Here is a 23,991-nt window from a genome sequence, read left to right as displayed (position 1 = left end):
ATTCCTCTGTGCCGGCGTTGTGGGCTCTAGCCACTCATTTAATGATCTTGTTCGCAATATTTCTTTGCCCAGTCTAGGGGAAATGCAATAAGCACCAGGCTAAACGTGTCCATGCAGCTTTGCTGAAGAGTTAGCAGGCTGAAGTGCTACGCAGTGCGACCAAAAGCAGAAGCCCAAAGGGATTCCACTAAGAGAATATCCTCTCTGTTTTAATCATCTTAGCCCAGACTGTCTTGTAGTTCAAAACAAGAGAGATTCCCCCAGTGTTCCCCTCAAGCATTCATAAATCCCTCATGCAGCTGATTGGAACAGAGGGATGTATTCTGAATGAGTTAGTCTTCTTTTTTCTTCAGGGATTCCCAAGCACAAGGAGGAAAACACTGAAACCCCAAATCTCATATTCTCTCTCTCTCTGAGACTGCTGGGCATTCCATTCTAGTTCTCTATCCCTGACCTACACATCCGAAGCGCAGAGAGCCCTATGTTTCCAAGGACCCCTCTCTTCTAGACAGCGCTATAAGGAAGAAGCAGCCACCTCACTCTGCAAAACTTGAGCAAGTCCTGGACAAGACTGAGCTGTCTTGTCACTGCAGCTTCACAATGCCTTCCCTTCAGATCCTTTGAAGAATTAAAACCAAATAGCAGCTGCCTCCTTTCTCTTGACTAAGACCTTGGAACGAACCAGCAAGAGCCCCCTCCGCCCCCACCCACCAAGGTGGTTGGCCTCATAGGCCACTTAATGCCAGCGGTTAGGATGCCATGAATTTTTAAAACTCCTTCAAGCGCAAATGGAAGGGTTAGCACAGCTGGGAGATGGGGATTTCCGATGCTGCAAAGAGGTTTTTGAAGCAACGGCTTCCTTTCCTCTGGAGATCCTAGGCAAGGAAACATGTGCAGCTTCAGGACCACAGTGATGGGAGTGGAAGGAAGTGCAGTGGTGGTGATACTACAGGCGTGCCAAACCCCCCTCTCCCCACCCCCCGGGAGAAGTTAAGGAACTAGACTCACATTGCAGCGAGATTCTTCAGCTAAGGGAGACACGCCTGGGATTCAGCTGGCTGGAAATTGGGTTGCAGCACTTTGGAGGACCAAGTCGAGACAGACAGATTTATATTTTAAATTACTTCACACATATACATACAGAACATCCAACCGTACCGGAGGCGTAAAATTCGGCCGCAATAGAAAGGCAACTGGGACACAGGGAGGCTGGGATGAACCCTAACAAAAAAGCCATGCATATGCCATTGGATGACACAGATTGTATTCAGGATAACAATACACATCAAAAAGAAATTTCACGCGCATGGTCTCTGTGTGCCATGCATTCACCCGTTGTCTCTAAGAATGCATTTCCGAAAGTTGGACCTAGATATATCCTCAATAACAATATTAAAGCCCCGGAAAAGTGCAATCTCCTTGATCTTAAGCTCGCATCTGATTGCTGCCACGCCAGCACCTCTGCAGCCAGACAGCACACAGGTGCTACCCTGGAACCGTTAACAACTCCTGTGACAACTGAGAAAGCAAAACGGACGTGCCTTTCGGGAGGATGGGGGGAAAGGGGTGGAGGCGATTAAAGCCCTGACCTTTAGATCTGGGGATTCCAACCACGTGTGAAGCAGGTAGGTACAAAGAGGCGGACTTACCTGCTGGAGGTAGAGGAAGGCCGGGGGGCAAGGTAGAGAGTGTGGGAGCAAGGCTGAGTTGGAGACCAGGAGGCAGCCTGAGTTAGCCATCGAGCAGAGCATGTGTTGCCGGCAAGCCCAGGAGCGGCTATGCTGGCAGCTCCCTCTGCTCCCAGACCCTCTGCTTCTTCCCTTTACAGTACTTGCTTTTTCTCCGTGGTTTTTCTTTTGGCAGCTCCCCCGTGCGGAGCTATTTAAGAGGGCTCCATTGGAGGAGCTGCATGCTGTGTCTCCAGCTCAAGCAGGGAAGGAGCAGCGTGCAGGCTGAGAGTCACTTGGTGCCATTAGACGAAGCTGCTGAATGAATGCATGGTCCGCAAAGGGTGTGTGTGTGTGTGTGTATGTGTGCGCGCATGGGGGGTGGAGAGAGAGAGAGAGAGCAGAGGAGGGGGGGAGAGGGTTGAGAGGCGGGGGAGTCCCCTGTGCATTCAGACATCAAACAGCTCACTGCGAAACCAAGAAAAGCCGGAACAGCTGAGCCTGCACTTAACCCCTCACCTGCTGCAACTCTGCCTCTTGCCCTGTGATAAATAGGCCACCAAGCAGGCTCTGACACTTAACCGGGGTACCTGGCTCAGGCCCACTGCCTCATCTTGCATCAGCCCAGAGAAAATGCAGAGTTATCGTCACCGGTTCCAGGGGCAATAATTTGAAGACCCACAATGAGGGAATTATGCTGCTGTGGCATCCGCACTTCCAAAATATGTCTCTCTCTGCTCCCTGCAACATTCCTGGGTATAGGAAGCTTCTCTGTAACACAGGGTACCCAGCAAAGAAACCCTGGGATAAAACCCACAGTCTCTTTCTCTCTCCCTACACATGCAGGCAAGACAGACCCAGTGTCCAAATACCAGAGAGAGGTAAGCGAGACCTAGATTCTCACACATATAGATGCCTGCACGCAAAGGCCTTATATGCCCTCTGCCCAGACATGGACTTGCACACCTACAGGCACGCACACATTGTTGCATGCCAGGCCTGCACAGATGGAAGCCAACTGACCTCTCCTGAAATATGAGCAGAATTTGGCAGGAGATGCATTTGCTGGATTATTCCTGAGTGCTGGGTAGCTTGTCCCATAGGAGCGCAAATAGATCCCAGCTCACTGCACAGAGCCTGTTCCCAGCAGCTTTTGCAGGAACAGGAAGGCATTGCCTTCTACCTCCCTGGAAAAAGGCCTCTGCTGTCTGGGATCTTCTCGTCAAAGGCATGGGTCCTTAGGGGCTGCGTTCACAGGCTGCTGTTTAGCTAGGTCAGAGTGTGGCAGTTGCTCCCCAACCCTTTGTGATTGGGTTTGCTTGTGATCAGGTTCCGGGAATGCCAATATCTCCAACCTTTACTCTAAGCAAAGTGGCTAAATGTTGCCCACACCCCCCCAAACCTGAAATGTTGTTGGCATATTCCCTATTCGATAGCTGGGTGGCTGTGGCAGAGAGAACAGGATGCAACACTACACTAGCCATTTGACTGCATGGGCCCCTCTCTTTTTTGCTGGGTTTTGAAACAAGGGGACAAAAAGAAGCTGCTAGTGATATAGAAGACGTTTCAGGGTTACCTGCTCCCTTCTTTGCCCCACTGAATTATGTACAAGAAAAGAAGACGAATGTGTGTATTTTAGCACTGCCAAAGTATGGGTCCCCCCCCCTAAAATATGGTATTCCGGTCAGAATACTTCTAAGTACACACAGGGCACCTTTCTATTCGAGGGACAGCTCCCCCTCTGCGAAATACCCAAGGTAAAGGGAAATTGACATCTGTTTCCAAACACCATTTTAGAAAAGAGAAAAGCTGTGAAATTCGTACTCAGTTCTCTGCCCTGTGATATGCAAAGGTGTGGGATGCCCATCTCACAAAAACTGCACCGGAGGCAGGATGCCTGCCCTGTGTAGCTTCTCCCCATCGTTCCCTGAGCCGCTGGTGCTGTACAGATTGCACCTGTTAGAATTTTCCTTTCAATGCAACACCTCTTGGACAGGAAGCCCTGCACTTTAAGATCTGCATTGAAACGTGAAGCTAACACAGGCACATGGCACTGCAATGGGTGAATCTAAACCTAGTAGAAATTCTTCTCCCGCTGTAACTTGCACACATCTCCCTCTAACTTTACATCTTCCTTGTTTGAGAGCTTGTGTGTATGTGTGTGTTTATGGGGTGGGGGTGGGAGTATGAATTTTTTCTCAGGCTTGTAGGATTCTGGGGGAATGGCAACCCTAAAGCACGTGTGGCTTCTCTGCCCTCATTTCCTCTCCTGCCCGTTAATAATAATAATAATAATAATAATAATAATAATAATAATAATAATATTTTTTTATTTATACCCCGCCCTCCCCAGCCAAGGCCGGGCTCAGAGCGGCTTACAAGCAATAATAAAAACAAGATGAATGATTACAACTTAAAAACAAAAATAAAATACAACATTAAAATAATTGAACATTAAAATATTAAAATGTAGCCTCATTGCAGGAGAAGGAAAAGAAAAAAGAAAAAAGGGGGGGGGGGAGGGAATCAAATTGGCTCCAAGCCAAAGGCCAGGCGGAACAACTCTGTCTTACAGGCCCTGCGGAAAGAAATCAGATCCTGCAGGGCCCTGGTCTCATGAGACAGAGCGTTCCACCAAGTTGGGGCCAGTGCTGAAAAGGCCCTGGCTCTGGTTGAAGCCAATCTAACTTCCTTAGGGCCTGGGACCACTAGGGTGTTGTTATTTATGGACCTTGAGGCTCTCCGTGGGGCATACCAGGCGAGGCGGTCCCGTAGGTACGAGGGTCCTAGGCCGTGAAGGGCTTTAAAGGTCAAAAGCAGCACCTTAAATCTGACCCTGTACTCCACCGGGAGCCAGTGCAGCTTGAAAAGCACTGGATGAATATGCTCCCATGGCAGAGACCCCGTGAGGAGCCTCGCTGCAGCATTCTGTACCCGTTGGAGTTTCTGGGACAGCTTCAAGGGCAGCCCCGCGTAGAGCGAATTACAGTAGTCAAGCCTGGAGATGACCGTCGCATGGATCACTGTGGCCAGGTCGGGGCGGGAAAGGTAAGGGACCAACTGCTTGATGCGGCGAAGGTGGAAAAATGTCGCCTTGGCTGTTGCTGTAACTTGCGCCTCCATGGAAAGGGAGGCTTCAAGGATTACACCCAAACTCTTAACGGAAGGCAATGGCACTAATTGGGCCCCTGCAAGAGAAGGGAGTTGGTCCCTCATCCCCATGCCATCCCGACCTAGCCATAGGACCTCTGTCTTCGAAGGATTTAGTTTCAAAGTTAACCCTGCATTACACACATATGTACGGACATGCATAGATGAACCACTACAAATGATATACAAATTCTCCTGGCCACTTGTCAGAGGATGCTACAGACCAGCAGCTCATCAAATAGTTACATGCACACGGTGGCAAACAAATTGCTATCTGCATCCACCCCCTATCATTTTCTTATCATGCCACTACAGTTGCACATCCTGATAGTAGTATCCATTAGCTGAGAGTCCATTTCTGCGGGAAGCCTGCTGTGAAGCCTCTGCTACCGATCAGTGACTTCACAGTAAAGTTTAGTATTGTCATAGCAATAGGAAGGGAGCTGAGGCACCGTGTGAAAGTCTGAGGAGGATGTGCATCTCCCCACTCTGACCACTGGTATGCAGCTTGTAAACATTTCACAGCCGAGCTTGCATTTGGGGAATAGGCACTTTGTTCACGTGTTAAGAAGACCCTCTCCAAGATAGCGAGTCACGGATGCCCATTTGTAAATTCGGCTGCATAAATTAATTCGTATGTTGGGGTTTCAAATTAGCCCCGTCACAAGGGAATGTGGTAAGAAGCAACATGTAACACGCAACTTACTAAAAGGTATAAAACACCAGTGAAAAGTATAAAACGTTGTTAGTTCACAAATTTAAACAATTTCAGTGGACTTGAAACCTCATCATAAAATGTCAGTCCAAAAACAATATTATTGTGGTGTTCAGCAGCAAACACAGCAAGCGTTCTGGTTCAGATTCTTGGGATGCCTCTAGAGCAGGAATTTTCAACCTTTTCAGACCCAGGACCCACTTTTAACCAAAACATGGATTTGGAGACCTATTTCTTACTCTTTCACCATATATTTTCATGGTGGTAGTGCTCCTGTTGCAACCCATCTTGGATCAGGGACGTCTCTAAGAAAATCAGCATGGACTTGTTGCATGGGTGGCCCTGAGGTAGCAGCATTTTTCTCCATTGTTTACAGACCTAGGAAAGGACAGAGCTCTTGTGCTCAGACCCTGAGGTAACAGCCTGTCTCTCAGGTGCCTACAGACTTCAGGAAGGCCAAGGCTTTCTATGCCTATTCTACAGATGTGCCTCGCATTGAAGGACCCCTGGCTTTTACGCCAGTCCCGCATCTCCACTCAACCCAGCTTCCCCAACTGCTTTCTGCTAAAGCACTGGAAGACCCAGGGTAGATGTGCCAGTCAGCTGCAAAGCCACCTGTGCTAGGTTTCGCTTGCTGTGCGGAATAAATGTGAATCCCATGTTCAGTTCAGCCAGAATGTGGGGTACACTGCAATTGGGCTGCCTTCCAAGGCTCAAAGGCAGAATTTTCCCTGCCAGGCAGAGATGCTTCTAAGTGAGTTTTATTGGGTGATTCTTCCTGGTGCAGCAGTCATCGGAAAAATGCAGAGTGTAAGACCGGGGGCTTGAATTCTTCTCAGTTCTGTCTACATACACACACTCCATCAAGAAAATGCATCTCTGCTTCTCTTTGATGCACTGTGGGGTCCTGGGGGAACACAACTCTCCCCCACAAAAGCTCTCTGTAAGTGCCACATGGCACTGATGTGGTGGAAATTGTGCTGGGTGCGGCTGCCTTTCGCAGCTTTCGGACAAACAGGGTGCAGGCACTTACAGATTTACAATATGAACAGAGTCTGCCACAAACATCGGCACATCTTCTCAGGAAATGGTTCAGAATAGCAACCTTATTGAAGAGCTGTCTGAAGCTCCTTAGTAGCTTACGTCGCAAGGGACTGTCGGCAAAGGAGAGATTTATGGGTGTTGCCCCAGGTCTCCCAGTGAAAAAAGTATATATGCTAAGAGCCCCAGAGAGCAGAAGGCAAGTCAAGGGTTGAACAGACAGGAATCGGGCAAATGCTCCTTCAAACTGGCTGGCTGCTTAGGTCACAGAGCTGGCTGTTTCTAGGTTAGCATATACCCCTACGTGTTAACTCTTGGCAGCAACAAAAAAGGAAACTCTCAACAAAAAGAGGATTCTGTCTAGTTCCGCAGTGAGTCTGGCCTTACTTTCGATCACCTTCCCACGCTAACTGTAGAGCTATCTGCAAAGTCTCAGGATATAATGCACAAAATGGTGCTGTGATCATTCTAAAAGACAAAGAAAATGAAGGGCAACTTTCCCAAGAAGGGGAACTTATCTGTCAGTATTATGAAAACAGACTCCCTTCTGCCTAGCTCAGGAAAGCTTTGTGGAAAAATGGAACCAATGATATAGCAGATGGCAGAAGATCCACAAGTAGAATTGTGTGCCGTCTATGATGCTTATACTAAGGGGTTGATCATACTTCACGCAATCCACTTGGTGTGATTTTTAAGACTCAGCAGCTACTTAACGAACCGACAGCCAGCATGATGCTTCCCCTCCCTGCAAGATGCTTGCACAGAACCAACAGAATGGTAGAGTTGGAAGGGACCCTGAGGACCATCTAGTCCAACCCCCCGCAAGGCAGGAATATGCCGCTGTCCCATATGGGGATCAAACTTGCAACCTTGGCGTTATCAGCACCACACTCTAACCGACTGAGCTACCTGTTGGAATCCAATTATCACCAGTCCCAGTCAGCAAGGTCCATGATGAGGGGTGATGAGAGCTGTAGTCCAGTGACATCAGGAGAACCACTACGTTGGCTATCCCTGCCCTAAAGCAACACCTTAGAATTACAATACAGTGGTACCCCGCAAGACGAACGCCTCGCAAGACGAAAAACTCGCAAAACGAAAGGTTTTTTCGTTTTCGAGTTGCCTCGCAAGACGAATTTCCCTATGGGCTTGCTTCGCAAAACGAAGCTTGCCCCGGGGACAGCGGGTCTTCTCTTTTGAAGCAAGGGGCGGCGGGGAGATCGCTTCTCCCCACCGCCCCTTGCTTCAAAAGAGGTCCGGGGGCAGCGGGAAGCGCTTCCCGCTGCCCCCGGACCTCTTTTGAAGCAAGGGGCTGCGGGGAGATCGCTTCTCCCGGTGCTCCGAAGCGGGGCGGGGGGGGCGGGAACACCTGCCCCAGCCGCCGGGCTTCGTAGCACTGCTGCAAAGCCGGGCGGGGGGGGGGCGGGAACACCTTCTGAAGGCGGGCGGGGGGCGAAAGTCTTTGTCCCCCCTGCCTGCCTTCCCAGGGGCTTTTAAATCGCCCCGGACAGCGGAGAAGTCCTCCGCTGTCCCGGGGCGATTTTAAAATGCCGCCCGCCAGCATTTTAAGATCGCCCAGACAGCGGAGAAGTCCTCCGCTGTCCCAGGGTTTTTTTAAATGCTGGGGGTGGGAAGAAAAGCCCTTGTCCCCCCCCCAGCCTTCAGAAGAGGTCCGGGGACTGACTGTCCCCGGACCTGGTCTGAAGGCGGTTTCCCTAGGAACACATTAATTGATTTTCAATGCATTCCTATGGGAAACCGTGCATCGCAAGACGAAAAAACCGCAAGACGAAGAGACTTGCGGAATGAATTAATTTCGTCTTGCGAGGCACCACTGTACCCATACAGGCCCAGGGGTCATTAAATCTGAGCTTGCCTTGGTAAACACCAAAATATTTGTTCTCAACATGGCCCTATCCCTCCCCTCCAGAGGGAGGGAACAAAGTCTTCTGACATTAGTCTGAGCTTGAGGTACTGAGCACTACTGTGGGGGGGGGGGGAGTAAACTCCTATTCTTGTCTACAGTTGAGGAGAGGGCTGGGATATATACTGTACCCACTGGAGTATGCCTTAGAATGCCCAGAAGGCATCAGTAAGACTCATAGTTCTCCAAGTGCTTTTGAGGTTTGGTGCCCAACCAGAGAGAATCCCTGCCATTCTCCTAAGCTTCTCCAGGAACTAAAGAAAGGAGTGGGGAGGCTCTCCTTGGTTTTGTGCTCTGGTGAGAGCAGAAGATTGACTCGCTAGCAGCAGGCTCACAAGGGTATTTGTGGATCCTTGTCCATGCCGCAAACTCCACACTTTAACTGAGCTTTTAACAACAAATCCAAACCATGCCTTTGCTGTCATCCCTGTGTTCCCACTGGATGGCAAAGGGATCCAGGTAAGCAGGAATCCTGTGGCAGCACTGTAGCCAAGGAATCTGCTAGGACTCAGAGTTCTAGACATCTGTACAACTCAAGATAAATATATGGTCAGTTTCTGACACCTCACACTAATACTAATACAACACAATGTCAAAGGCAAATAAGAACAATGCAGTTGGCAGCAAGTGGACCTGTGAATCTAATGGGGGACACAGTAATTCTGATAAAACAAAAATACTGTACACAGTTTTGTGTTTGCAAGTGTGTGTGCCTGTGCATTAAAAGTAGCAGCAATTTCTTAGGGTGGAACCTCTAAACTACATTCTTGAGAAGGCAGCAGTCAGAAACAATATGCCCAAACTAAGAGAAGAAGAGAAAGAGAACAAACTCTGATGGTGCCCAATAAAAGCAAGTTAAGGGATGTAAATGAGGGACGAGGGTGATGCTGTGGGTTAAACCACAGAGTCTAGGACCTGCCGATCAGAAGGTCGGCGGTTCCCCATGACAGGGTGAGCTCCCATTGCTCGGTCCCTGCTCCTGCCAACCTAGCAGTTCGAAAGCACGTCAAAATGCAAGTAGATAAATAGGTACCACTCCAGCGGGAAGGTAAACGGCGTTTCCGTGTGCTGCTCTGGTTTGCCAAAAGCAGCTTAGTCATGCCGGCCACATGACCTGGAAGCTGTACGCCGGCTCCCTCGGCCAATAAAGCGAGATGAGCGCTGCAACCCCAGAGTCGGCCATGACTGGACCTAATGGTCAGAGGTGCCTTTACCTTTTAAGGGATGTAAATAGTTCCCCTTCCTTCCTCAAGCCCCTGGAATGACCACTCTGGTGGCCTGTTTCCCCCTTGTTTTGCTCTTGCCTATGCTTATCCTTCTCTTCATGTAAAGTGTAACACAGGGAGGACAAATGAGACTCAATGTGAGGGAAATTAAAAGAAGGCAAAATGGAAGAAGCTGCAGCAATATATCCCTCTCCCTTGTTTTCGGTGCAAGCTCATCTGTTCTCCTCTTCCCACCCTTAGTTCAAGCCCTTTCCCTCTCTTCTAAACCTCAATCCTAAAATTACTTATTATCCGATCACTATAGACTCACTTGCCCTGCAATCTGCCATCATGTACTTATTTATTTATCACTGGGATTTATATCCCCCTTAAGGTCACAGGCTGGGTTACATCAATAAAAGCAAAAATACAAACAAACCCAAACAAATTGTACACAAAGATATAAAGTTGTAAGCATTAGGTAGCTAGAATCAGCTTATAAATTTACGATCTGATAAAAAATGATTTCTGGTGATCACACATTCTTGTTGCTCCTTTGCCAGGCTACGACTTCCCCCACTTTCATTCTTCTCTTGCCTTGCTCTTTGGAAGAGCACCCATGTTTATACAGTCAAGCCCCAACCAAGTCGTTTTTCTGCTCCTTTGCTCCATCAGTGGCCCAAAAGCTGAATCTCAGGATCCCACCATGCAAGGTGAAATGTTGGGATGGGCAAGCAGAAAGTCTGCTCTCCATGAAAGGTGGCAGAAGGGGTGTTGAGTGCTGACTAGAACCCTTAAAGGAGCTTGTTTCAGTCCTGCTATACTGCTCCTAAGGGGGAAACAGTTTACCTTGAGGACTATTTTGAGAAAGATTCATTCATTCATTCATTCATTCATTCATTCATTCATTCATTCATTTTCTGCTGTTCACCCTAAGGTCCCAGAGCAAGTTTCAACATTAAAAAACACCATTAAAACTGTGTAAATCAAGTTACAACCATAAAAATAAGGAAGGTCCCCAAAATACATATCTCAAGTGTCAAAAGCCAGGGTAAAAAGAACAACCTCTGGAAGCTGTATCATGAAGGTGCCAGATACACCTCTGTGGGGAGGGCGTTCCACAGCTTAGGGGCCACCACAGTGAATGCCCTCCCCCAGGACACGGACGGACACACACACACACACACAGTCTCTGAGGGCAGAGAAACTCCCAAGAGGGACCCCTCTGCCAATCTCAGCACCCAAGAGGGTCTATAGGGAAGGAGGCAGTCATTCAGATATTGGGGTCATGACTCATTTCCCAAATTTTGGTCTCCAGCTGTTGTTGGACTACAATTCCCATCATCCCTAACTAGCACAACCAGTGGTCAGGGGGGATGGGAACTGTAGTCCAAAAAACAAACAAAACAAAAACAAAAAACCAACATAGGTGGGGACACAAGTTTGGGAAACCCTGATTTAGTGGGCACCTTGAATTGGGCCAGGAAATGAACGGGCAACCAGTGCAGCTCTTTTAGTACAGCAGATGACCATGGCAGCCTGCAAGATGGGAGAGATGTGCTGGGCCTCTCTTCTTTCCCCCATATTTCTCTTTTAAGTGAAGATAGTGGTGCCAGGGAACCAGGACAGTATGATGAGTTGGGTGCGCATGCACGCAAAGCGAGTGGCTCACTTCAGGCGGGCTCTCCTACCCACTTTGGAGGTTGTGCACAGCTGCACTTGTGGCAAGAGGTGTACAGCACCCACTGTACAACTGGCAAGGTTTCCTAGGGTAGGTTTCTTGGGTTGCACACTCCTTGGGTTGCTAGTGCAGTTGTGCTGTCCCAGTACATTATGGTGCCGCAGCTGTTGCTAAGTTATGCTAAATATTAATAGTAAGTATATTTTATAGCCATTCTATAAACCATTCTAGGGAAATTGTTCACTGCTAGAAATCTTTATCAAAATTTACCACCTGCCAATCGGCAGCTAAGATTTCCATGGGGGCTTATTTTTCTGTACAACACATGCAACTTCCGTATCTTTCAAGTACTTAACTGGATCCTATCTTCTCCATAAACTGGCTTACCTTAAACCAATCGTGTTTCTGATTGTTACTGGGAACTTAACTTGCTTGGCCGGCACTGATGGCCGGCACTTTCCCATGTAGAAAGCTGAAAAGCGAGCAAGGTCCAGGGGCACAAACGCTTTCCACATGCACCAATATTCAGATATGCTTTGCTAGCTTTCACACGCATACAGCCCTCTCCCTTTATACAGGGTTGGCTTTTTGTCCAAGTTTAGACACTGGGGTATTTAGACACTGTGCTGTAGAATCAGAGTGGTGCTATATTGCAGAAAAGTACGTCTGGAAAAGGGGTGAGAAACTTGTTCACATTCAGATGCAGCCTTCCCTTTATATTTCCAAATTGCTTACTTGGTTGCATTTAACATGATTTAAATGTACAAATTGGTGCCAAGCTGCTAAAGTGTACATTACACTTATTTCATAACATTTTAACTTCATAACATGTTGCCCCCAAATGTGGAAAACTGAGACAGGTTGTATAAAACCTATATACAGGCTTAGAAATCACTTTTTTAAAAACGAAGGATTGGGGTGTCTTTTTACTTGCCTCTTTATGACATATTTCTTATATTTAAAAAGCTTGTCACATTTCCCCCTGCTTCCCCGCTAGTGGAAACTGAGATGATTCTAACAAAGGTTGCACAGCACAGAGACACATGTGTCCATACGTTACCCCTTCCTTTCTTCCTTTTCAGAGAGACAGAAAGTTGCAAGCCTACAAATTCTGTGACTAATTAAGGCTACATATGCACCTGGATCGTGGGGTAGAACACCTTGTGATGGCAAGGAGCCAATAGAGGGTAGCCTCCTCTCAAGACCATGAAGAGCATAGCGTGACCTTGGCTGCAAAGGGCACTTCCAGTCACAACTCTGGGGGGCAGCCAGGACATAGGACAGGTGGCTTCTCAGCAGGCAGGTTGGCTTTGAGCAGCAATTATGTCTTAGTTGGCAGAGTGGAGCATGGTTCGGAGCCTGGGACTCAGCAGTCACCCTAGCTGCTTGGTGAAGGGGATGTGAGAGGTGACAAGATCTGTGGAGAGTTCCCCCATAGAACAGAAATGAGGTCTCCTAGGGACCACCAGGCAACAAAGGTTTTCTTTGGGATTCCTCCATACTTGGTTGGCTCAGCATGCTGGCTTACATCCCTCATACCCAGAGTACTCAGAGAATTGACTCTGGCTAATCAGTTTCTTACCTTCAAACTGCTGGTGATTCTTTGTTAAAGAATTAAATGTGCATAAGGCCCATCATACAAGGGACGCGTGTGGCGCTGTGGGTTAAACCACAGAGCATAGGACTTGCCAATCAGAAGGTTGGCGGTTCGAATCCCCGTGACGGGGTGAGCTCCTGTTGCTCAGTCCCTGCTCCTGCCAACCTACCAGTTCGAAAGCACAAAAAAGTGCAAGTAGATAAATAGGTACCGCTCTGGCGGGAAGGTAAATGGCATTTCCGTCCGCTGCTCTGGTTCACCAGAAGCGACTTAGTCATGCTGGCCACATGACGCGGAAGCTGTCTGTGGACAAAGAGCGAGATGAGCGCGCAACCCCAGAGTCGGTCATGACTGGACCTAATGGTCAGGGGTCCCTTTACCTTTAAGGCCCATCATAGCAGTTTGCTGAGTGATGGTTTAACCAGAGAGTGCAGGGCACCTTATAAGTTGGGATCTATTTGTAACAATGCAGAAACAGGTGGGGTGCAGCTTTGGGGCGGGCATCTCGAGGAAGGAGATGAGCAGGAATGTGTAGAAGTGGAAAGGGCACAAAAAGGATGCCCTGGCTGGGTGCCCAGGTGGTGCCATGATGCATATGCGATAGGGCAGAGCATAGCCATATCCTATGCCAAACACATTCACATGTGCAGCCCACTCCCCAAAGCTCAGCTCACTCATATGTGTGCATCCTGCTCACACACAGCCGAACACCCAACAACCACACACAGCTTCCTTGAATGGATGTTTCTAATACCAAGAAGACATTCTGAATCACTACAGTAAATAACCATCTGAAACCTACCCAAGCTTGGGACCTAAAGAGTTAAACTCACAGCCCTCCAGATGTTGTTGGACTGCAGCTCCTATCAGTCCCAGATGACCAATAGTCAGGGATGATGGGAGTTGTGGGTCACAGGCTCCCCACCCCCAAGTTAAACTAAAGCACAACGTGGGAGAGAAACAGCAGTATGTACATTCTATCAAGGGAAGGTGTGCTGTCAAGTTTACACCTGCAAGATACAAGGGACTGAAAAGGTAAACAGGAGTCCAAGATGGCAAAAGAGACCCAGAGATTGCATTTTAGCCTACTCCTGGTTTAATTAAAAGTCTCCATCTCTGTCTCTGGATTTAGACGATTGGAATGTAGAATAAACTGTTTTGATGCTACAGGAAGCAAAGTTCAGAACTTGTTAGGAAGTTAGAATTTCCCCAACGATTTTAAATATTATTTTGGCAGTACCATGTTAACTTTGCCCTGTATTATGTTGGTGTCCTGGCATCACACGTGTAACCCATGCACTATCCCACCCCTGTTTCAGTCCTTAATGTTTCGTTTTGCAGTGCATATTAAGTGTGGCCTGCTGTAGCACAAAATGAGTTTTCACATACAAGGTAAAAAGGACACTCCCCTCCTGCTATTTTTTTTAAGGGTCATTACAAATATACATGATTTTAGTGTTAAGGCTGCTGGAGAAGCACACACACTGCATTTTTTGGAAAGAAGTACAGCCTCCTCTCTTGGATTGAGCACAGGCAAATCCTGGTTTTATGCTTTGCAGCAGAAGCCAGATGTGCAGAGTGCTGACTGGCTCCCCTTTGCATCACTTATGAAGGTGCCTCCCTCTCCCCGCCACCCCTGCTGCCTTTAACAGAGTACATCTTCAAGAATATAATAATGGCATGCAAAAATGTTTGATCAGATCCATATGCCAGCTGCTTCAGAGGGGGAAGTGGGCAGCCCATGTGTGGCATGTGGGAGGGCTGAAGAAGAAAAGCCACCAATCAGAGGCTGTGTCTGTTCCTCGAGGAACAAAGGTAGGAGGAAGCAGACTCACTCCACAGTAGAAACACCTGCGCCTGCTTCCTTATACAGTGGTACCTCAGGTTACATATGCTTCAGGTTACAGACTCCGCTAACCAAGAAATAGTACCTCAGGTTAAGAACTTTGCTTCAGGATGAGAACAGAAATCGTGCTCCGGCAGCAGCGGGAGGCCCCATTAGCTAAAGTGGTGTTTCAGGTTAAGAACCAGAAAGTTTCAGGTTAAGAATCCAGAACGCATTAAGTTCTTAGCCCGAGGTACCACTGTACATCTCTATGCATGCTTAGGATACAATCCTAAGAGGCATGGATAGCTACATCCTCCATTCATTTGTCTAATCCTCTTCAAAAGCCATCAAAGTTGATGGCCATCACTAACTAGTGGGCCTGAATGCATCAGGAAAAATCACAGCATCTAGAAGAGGGATGTGGACCCCTGGCCTTCCAGATGTTGCTGAACTACAACTCCCATCATCCCCAGGGCCGATGAGAGTTGTGGTGCAGCAGCATCTGCAGGGACAAAGGTTCCGCACACTTGATTTAGAACTCTAGGAACCAAGGAAGTTACTTTTAATAAGTGAGGCTATTGGCCCATCTAGTTCAGTATTGTCTCCTCTGAGCTGCAGGAGCTCTCTGCACTTTCAGGCAGGGCCATCTCTGTCTGGAGATCCCAGGCTTGACCCTGAAGCCTTTGGCATGAAACCATGCATTCTACCACGAAGCTGTAGTGCTTCCCTTCCTGCCGCCCGCAGCGACAGAGTTATATTTCGAGTTATTCATATGTCTGTTACTGACAGAGCAACAAAATTAAATAAAATTGCCACCTTTTTAATCAATACTGGTTCTTTCTTTTAAGCTGCCTGGCTCAAAAACCTTTCTTGCCTGCTGCTGCAGTCACCTGAAATTCAGGGTGCACACACAGAGACACGTCTCAAAACATCAGGAATAAATAGAAGTGCTTTAGAAGAACTACAGTGGGTCAGGGATAGAGGCGGGACAGAAGCAGTTTTGGCAGAGTAGGAGAAATGAAGGCTAAAGCTGAGAGACCTTTAAGGAACTAGGATGAGGATAGTTTTAGAGGTCTGCAGTTTACTGCAGGTTACTGAAGGTTACTGTCCCAGTGACTTGGACAGTGAGCCAGATAGAAATGGGCCAACTGAGTCACAGCTGCACCACCTACAGAAGCTGGTCCAGCAACTAGGGCACACCAGAATAATGAGTCCTTTGAACCTGAGAACCCCAAGCCAAGGCCCTCAGGGACTGCAGCCTCCAAGCCAGACCCCACTGAGAAACCAAAATCCTTGCCCTCAGATGCATCATGCACCAAACCTAGCCATCATCACAGCTAGCATATGCAGCAAGAGATGATGCAGACCCAAGCCCGAAAGATGCCCCTCTATGCATTTCCACTATCCAGCAACAGTGGAGGGGGCCAGGGCGAGGCACTTAGACTCAGGAACTTTATGGGGAACCCTGGGGGCCTCCAGATGTTGTTCGACTCCAAATCCCATCAACCTCAGCCAGCAAGCCCAATGGTCAGGGATGGTGCAAGTTCTAAACCAGCAACATGGATAGCTCAGTTGGTTAGAGCACGATGCTGATAATTACCAAGGTTGCAGGTTCAATCCTCGTATAGGACAGCTGCATATTCCTGCCTTGCTGGACTAGATAATCCTCAGGTTCCCTTCCAACTCTACAATTCTATGACCACCTGGAGGGCCGCAATTTAGCAACCCCTGATAGCACCTGGTACTTTTGGGAACAAGTTGTCTCTTCCCTGAGACCTGCCTGGAGTTTTCAAGGGCATCTCTCTCTCTCTCTCTGACCACTCTCGCTTTCTGTTTCTTGACCTTGAAGTGGGTACATGATCGCTTCCTGACAGTCCCCTGCTCCGGCTACCTCTTTCAGACCACTGCCAGACCTGCTTCCTCCAGATTCCAGCATGGGTTCATCTTTCCCCAGAAACTAGACGCTGACTGGCTTCAGTGGGAGAAAAACTGAAATGCTTTCTTATAAGTGATGTGCAGGGTGGAGGGAAAGCTTCCTCAGAATTCTTGCTTGCTAAGGCAGCATAAATGTTTAATTCACAAATCAAGTGGCAGCTCAGCAGGGGGCAAAGTGGATTTTCCCTCACACATAAGAGTATCATTTCTCCTGCAGGCTGAGCTGCGAAAGGCAGTAACCGTTTCACAACTCAGGGTCTTGGGAAAGGATCTGTGCAAAAAGGAAGGAAGGAAGGAAGGAAGGAAGGAAGGAAGGAAGGAAGGAAGGAAGGAGTCCCTATTTTGTGTCTTTGTCCATGGAGTTTTCTTGGCAGGGATACTGGAGTGGCTTGCCAGTTCCTGCTCCAGGTGGATCACGTTTGGTCAAAACTCTCCACTATGACCTGTCCATCTTGGGTGGCCCTGCACCACATAGCTCATAGCTTCTCCGAGTTATTCTAGCCCCTTCGCCACGGCAAGGCAGTGATCCATGAAATAGTATAGTTAAGATCCGTATAGTTAAAGCCATGGTTTTCCCAGTAGTGATGTATGGAAGTGAGAGCTGGACCATAAAGAAGGCTGATCGCCGAAGAATTGATGCTTTTGAATTATGGTGCCGGAGGAGACTCTTGAGAGTCCCATGGGCTGCAAGAAGATCAAACACATCCATTCTTAAGGAAATCAACCCTGAGTGCTCACTGGAAGGACAGATTGTGAAACTGAGGCTCCAATACTTTGGCCACCTCATGAGAAGAGAAGACTCCCTGGAAAAGACCCTGATGTTGGGAAAGATTGAGGGCACAAGGAGAAGGGGACGACAGAGGACGAGATGGTTGGACAGTGTTCTCGAAGCTACCAGCATGAGTTTGACCAAACTGCGGGAGACAGTGGAAGACAGAAGTGCCTGGCGTGCTCTGGTCCATGGGGTCACGAAGAGTCGGACACGACTAAACCACATTTTGTGTGTAAAGTCAACTTCCTCTTTCAAAATCATTCTGAAATATTTCCCCCCCCCCTTCCAAAAGCTGAATAAGCGCACATAGGCTTGAGATGAGTCTCCCTGCTTTTTCTTGACTCAGCGCATACACAGGCACCGGGGGAAAAGTGCATATGAAGCCGAGGATAAATCTGTCACAACGGAAACATATAATTAACCTGCAAGACTCATTGCCACCAGGATGGGTCAAGAGCAGAGATTATTGGGGGGGGGGACTAGACAGACCTGGAGCTGAGCAAACAAAGCTCCACTGCAGTGAAGCAAAGCCTATTTACAAGTTTACTCAGAAGTAAGATCCAAGGAGTTCTCAGGTAAGTGCTGACAGCAGCACAATATTGCAGCCTTAGCAATCACAGTTTTTAAGTACCGTATTTTTTGCACCATAACACTCACTTTTTTCCTCCTAGAAAGTAAGGGGAAATGTCTGTGCGTGTTATGGAGCGAATGCCTGCGGGTGGCGGGGGGGATCTGCTGCAGTCGTGAGCAGAGGATCCATGGTTCCCCTTCCTTCCCTCCTCCGTGGTTACAAAGCATGGATCCACGTGGATCCTCAGGATTTTTGCATTGGGCTACTCCAAACTCACTGTCTGTGATCACATGTCTGTGGCCACAGCATGAACCACAAAAATCATATATCCACTATTTCGTTTAGAATATTTTTTTCTTGTTTTCCTCCTCTAAAAACTACGTGCGTGTTATGGTCTGGTGCGTGTTATAGAGCGAAAAATACGGTACGTCCCACATTACATGCAGACTTATTGGGGTGTCTGAAAGCTCATACTACTTGAGAACTATGAGCAACGTCTGGCCATATGCCAGTCTATTAATACTGGGGGCCAAACTAGGCATGATGGCAGTATCAGATCTTCCTGTGTTATTAAAAACAAATGAAACGACAGCCACTTCTCTCTCTCTCTCTCTCTCTCTCTCTCTCTCTCTCTCTCTGTGATTTTAATCTTGGGGCTCATCTACACTCACCTGTTTCCTCACACTTTCTAGGAACAGGTCCACGCCCACCTGGTCTGTGTCCAAGATTCCCCTTAGGGTCCCTTCCAACTCAACAATCCTATGATTCTACAATTTTAATGCTGAATCGGAACAAAGGTTTTCTGCGGATTGCCTGCTCCGATTCAGCAGGCAAGAGTGGGTTTTCAAAGGGGAAATTGTGGGGCTGGTGGGGGAGTGCTCAGACACAGACCTGGAAAGCCCCGACCTGTGCCTGGAAATGCAGAGCAAATGTAAATGTGGATGAGCCCTTTAAAACAATGAAGAAGGGAAGTGTTAACCCCTTTCCCTGCCCCAATGCAATGGTCCTGACATACCCATATCGTAGCAGCTAATGTACACAAGCACTGGGCAGCTTATCGGGGCAATGCAGAGCTCACTGGTGTTCTGGAAATCTGAACCAAGATTGCTTTGCTTTTTTCATTTGGAATAAATTCTGCACCTCACCCTCTCTTTTGTGCAGGAGTTGATACTGCATGGTCCCGGTGGTTACTTGTAGTGTGGAAGGCCAGGAAGCTCTGATAAAATGCTCCAGAAAAATGAGTTACTACAACCAAACTATGGAGGAGGAGGATATAAATCTTCTGGCTTTCAACATGGGGCCATTTGGATGAGTGCTTCCTGGGGCAGATTAGCCCCCATCTGCCCAAAACATGGGAAGTCTGGCACCAAGCTTTGAAGCAATCAGGTGCTGCCACTGTGGGAGACAGGATAATAGGTTGGATGGTTTTTTGGGAATGAACCAGGCAGGTAATTCCTACCTTCCTGATCTCACCCTTGCAAGCAGGTTTCCAATGATAAGAGCCAGCTGGCTGTCTCCAATGTAGCTCAAATATCCAGAAACCCCAACTTTTTAAAAATTGCTAGTTCCTTTCAAAGCAATGGAGCTTAGGATACAGCTTCACTGATTTTGTGTGTGCTTGTGTGTAATATATGGGCATATATATATATATATATATATTTTAAAAAAAGAAAAGTCAGCTTTCAAGATGCAAAAAGCCCCTTGGAAAATTCCCTGACTTAGCGGCCTTCCCTTTCACCCCCATACCTGTTCGCAGCCCTGCTGCTTCAACACCATTTTTAAGGGATCTTTCATCTTCATTACACAACGCTTGCCAATCAGGGATGCGGTAGAGAACATATTGATGTTATAGCACCACATAACCACCAGATGTGTGTTATGCAAGGGTAAAGGGTAAAATAACCTTTCCCATTGCCCCCCCCTAAAGTGGGAGTAAAAGGGACTGTATCCCTGATGCTTGCACAACTGGGCTGATGCTGCCTATATTCTTAAGTTGCACAGCTGGTTTCATTTACCACCAGATCTGCACTCAAGTCATTACATTTCCTCTTTCTGAAGAGGCTGGTTCTACCAATATAGGTAGAACTGGTGCAAATTTTTGAAATTCCATAGTTGCTGCCAGTCTAGGAAGGACCGAGCATAAGCCCTACCACCTCTCTGGGTCCTTTTCATCTTTTCGCATCTCTCTTCTAGAGCATGAGACTGTGAATCAAGATTTTGGATTCGAGCCCCACATTGGGTAAAAGATCCCTGCATTGCAGGGGGTTGGACTAGATGATCCCCGTGGTCCCTTCCAACTCTACCATTCTATTATTCTAATGCTCACAGAGGGGATGATAAGTTAAAGCAAGAAGGGGTACTAAAGAGGGAGGTTTAGGGGGGAGGACTCAGGTGTTCCAGTTTGGCCAAGACAGAGTTTAGCTAAAAAGTGAATGAGACACAAGGAAACCATGGTTAGTAGAGAGCTGAAATAGCATGGACCTGAGCCCTCAATTTCTGAAGCAAATACTAAAGTATATGCATCTCTCTCTCCATCATCTTCCTTTAAGCCTTTAGAATCTGCTATAGATGGGAGAGGTGCCTTGTTGCAAAATATTGCAAATTTCACTTCTACTTGCAAAAATCATGGAAAAGTAATTAACAAGGCTCTTCTTGGTGGCGGGGCAAGCAGTTGGGGTGACTGCAAAAAGCAAAATGCACAGCTTTTGAAGAAGGAAAAAGGAAAGAAGCCTGTGGAATGGAGGAGGGGTGCTTTGCTGCAGGAGTATGAATACATGTAAGAGATAACAACGCTGGTCTTTGGCTCAGTTTGTGTTTGCCATAGCTGCAGTCTTATGCACACTTATCTGGGAGTAAGTTCCATTAAACTTAATGGGATTTAATTCTGAGCGGGCATGAACAGGGTTGCACTGCAGAGGGCTAGACAAGCCCTTTAGCATATTTGAGTTTGAGTTGTAGAGTGGAAGATGGCTTCGCCTCTAAGGAAACAGCAATAAGAGCAACTATAAACAAAACAGGTTGTGCAGGGAGATATTGTGCCACTAGTAGAACTGCAGGAATGCTCTGTTAGATGGCCACAACATTTCAGCAACCATCACCCACACAAAACTCACAACTGCCATGGAAATTATGGTTTGTGTGACAAGAAACAGAAGCACCCCCTTAGGAAAGGCTTACTCACAATAACTGAGTAATAGAGGCTGTGTACACACCATACATTTAAAGTGCATTTGAAACACATTTCCCAGCCCCCTCCCCCCAAAAAGATCAAAGGTTGTATTGGTACCACTCTATTTTGTCTTGGTCAGACCACACCTGAAATATTGTGTCCAGTTCTGGGCACCACAATTTAAGAAGGATGTTGACAAATGGAACATGTGCAGAGGAGGGCAATCAAGATGATCAAGGGTCTGTAAACAAACCTTATGAGGAGCGGTTGAGTGAGTTGGGAATATTTAGCTGGAAAAGAGGACTGAGAGGAGATATAATAGCCATCTTCAAATATCTGAAGGGCTGTCACATGGAAGATGGAGCAAGCTTGTTTTCTCTTGCTCTGGGTAGGACTCAAGCCAATGGCTTCAGCCCCTTCTTGCCTTGCGGTCCCTCTGCTCCTACCCAGATAATAGCTAGAGTTCCTAGCACTTGGGCCTTAAAAACCTTAGATTCGATGCCTCCATCTAACAACAAGGGAAATCTCAGAAAATTTAAACAGTGAAGAACACACGCTGCTAATTTTCAAAGCTTGGCCTCTGGTGCTGTGAACAGCCAGCTTGCAGCCAAACCCACTGAAAAATTCCTAGGTTTCACCCTCACTTTTTACTCCCATTTCCTCCCCGCCACTTATGTTCCAGTAATTGAACTGGGATACTTGTGCAGAACCTTCTCTCACATCAGTCAGAGAAAGACAGATCCAATACATATACTCAAAGCAACTTTCAACATTTGGTGGTTCTCATGAGCCAAGTAGTTAAATAAGCCACTTTTTGCGTGTGTGCTTTCATCAGCAAAGCAGTGGAAGAATGGTTTCCTATCCATAACCCTTTCATTAAATAATAATATATATTATTATTTAATATACGAAAGCAAATATATGTATATTACGAAAGCAAATATATGTGTGTATATATATATATATATATATATATATATATATATATATATATATATATATATATATATATTTGTAGTGAAGTGGTTAGTGTCAAGGCTCTGGCTAATTGGAGACAAGCACAGGCTGAATCACCTCTGACTATGTATTGTCTGTGCAAATGTACTTGCAAGGACTGGTTGTGATCCTAAATGAGAACCAAGCTCCAGGAAACATTTCAAGAGAATATACTGAGCACAAATCAATAGGAATGCCTATTGGAAGTGGGATGGTAGCGGAGGAAATCTAGGGGTGGAGGGGGTTGAGGCTGGCACTGCAGGACTGTGTTCTGCAATGACCACAAGGAGATACGCACAGCACGGGGTAATTTTAAACAGTGGACTTAATGGCCTTGTGAGCTGTCTTATACGGGGAGCATTATTTCAAAATAATGCTGCGTTGGGTGGCTCTCCTGCAAGTTCAGCTCCCTTCTCTTCAAAATCTAGTCCTGACGGCACCACTCTTTGGTCATTTCAAAGGCGTTTTGATTTGAGTCAAAGGGTAATTCAAGATCACCACTTGTTGCACCCTACTTCCTGCACACCTCAACTCATTTCTAAGCACGTCCCTTTCTGCTTCTCATCTCTTTTATTGCCGTACCACTCTGACACCCAGCTTTGGTTTGTGGAGATGTTCAGATCTCTGCTGTTATCATTATAAAAGGGATAGTTCCTTAGCTATTTGCTGCAGAATGTCCTAGGCACTGTGGTCAATGGTGACCACAGATAGCAACAGCTGCCAAACGATAGCCAAACGGCTGTAGTTCCATCATCGGCTTGGAATCAGAGCTGGTGGTGCAGGTGCTAATTCAACAGGCTTACCCAGACACATAATTGCTCATGGGAGCAGTCTACCTGTATGAGAGGTAAGAGGTAAGGGACTGGGCTCATGGATGACAGCTTCTCCTTTGCCATGATTAAATAATAATAATCTGTCTGTCTCCTCATTTTGTTTTGCCATAAAGGAGAAGAGACCTGCTGCCAGCCCCCTTCTCTTGATGCAGGCCACTTGCAGTTATTTGCGCTTATAACCCAGCTGCAAGAAGATCTGCACCACCCTGGAGAAAATGTTGTAAGTTAGCCATACTACAGTTCAAAGCCACTGGCTTTCACTGAATCAGTCCCTGAGGGTCTGGCCAAGCCTGGGGTTCCTGAGTAGCTGAAACAATCACCCACCTTCCTAACCCTGCCGTCCAAGGTGTTGTTAGGGGATGGCTCAGGGGACCTGAGCTCCAAGTCTCTGGGCTGGGCTTCAGATCTCCTGCCCCTTCACTCACCTAGGTGTGTTTGTGTGCTGGCTAGGTGCCCTTCCTCCTGCCATCTAGAGGTGCTTCCAGACTGTTGTTCTTTCGCCATGGGATTCAATCACATGGCAGCAAATTCAAACTGAACAGTCAAGGTGGATTTAGGCCTCTTTTGCAAAGCTGGACTTCTTGCAATAAGCGGGGAAATGCACTGAAAAGTATGGGGCAATGATTGCTTGATGGGGTGTTGTATAACCAACGCTCAATAGCTGGCTTTGTCTAACCTCCCTACAAGCTTTGACCAAACCAATCAGGATGGAAGCTCAATAAGTGGGTTTCCTGAAAGCAACCCTAATTTGCCCAGAGACGTTCTATACATTTATGCATTTTTGTCATGGGCCCGTACAATGCACCTGATTGTTCCTCTGGTCCATGGCTTGTCAGGGAAGAGCACAGGGGGAGAAAGGATTTCTGACGCTGATTATCCTATATATCATCAGAATTACTCACAGCTT

General features: G+C 47.2%; 1 protein-coding gene across 6 annotated transcripts in view; it reads right to left on the bottom strand.

Moving 5' to 3' along the window:
- The window catches only part of RBFOX3 (RNA binding fox-1 homolog 3), a 224,158-nt gene that overhangs the window by 60,810 nt on the left and 139,357 nt on the right, over positions 1–23,991 (bottom strand). The window contains exon 1 of one of the 6 annotated variants that reach the window (XM_083490332.1): positions 1,650–1,798. The exons of 2 other annotated variants lie outside the window; for them this stretch is intronic. In XM_083490332.1, the coding sequence (XP_083346458.1) occupies positions 1,650–1,751 (102 nt within the window). In that variant the 5' untranslated portion in view covers positions 1,752–1,798. Of the gene's footprint in view, positions 1–1,649; positions 1,799–23,991 lie in introns of those variants that run through there. 3 more of the 6 variants (XM_083490333.1, XM_083490336.1, XM_083490337.1) reach the window with 3 other exon arrangements.

Source organism: Podarcis liolepis (genome assembly GCF_965112155.1).
Source record: "Podarcis liolepis genome assembly, chromosome: 2".
NCBI lineage: Eukaryota > Metazoa > Chordata > Lepidosauria > Squamata > Lacertidae > Podarcis > Podarcis liolepis.
This window is presented reverse-complemented; position numbering and strand designations above follow the sequence as displayed.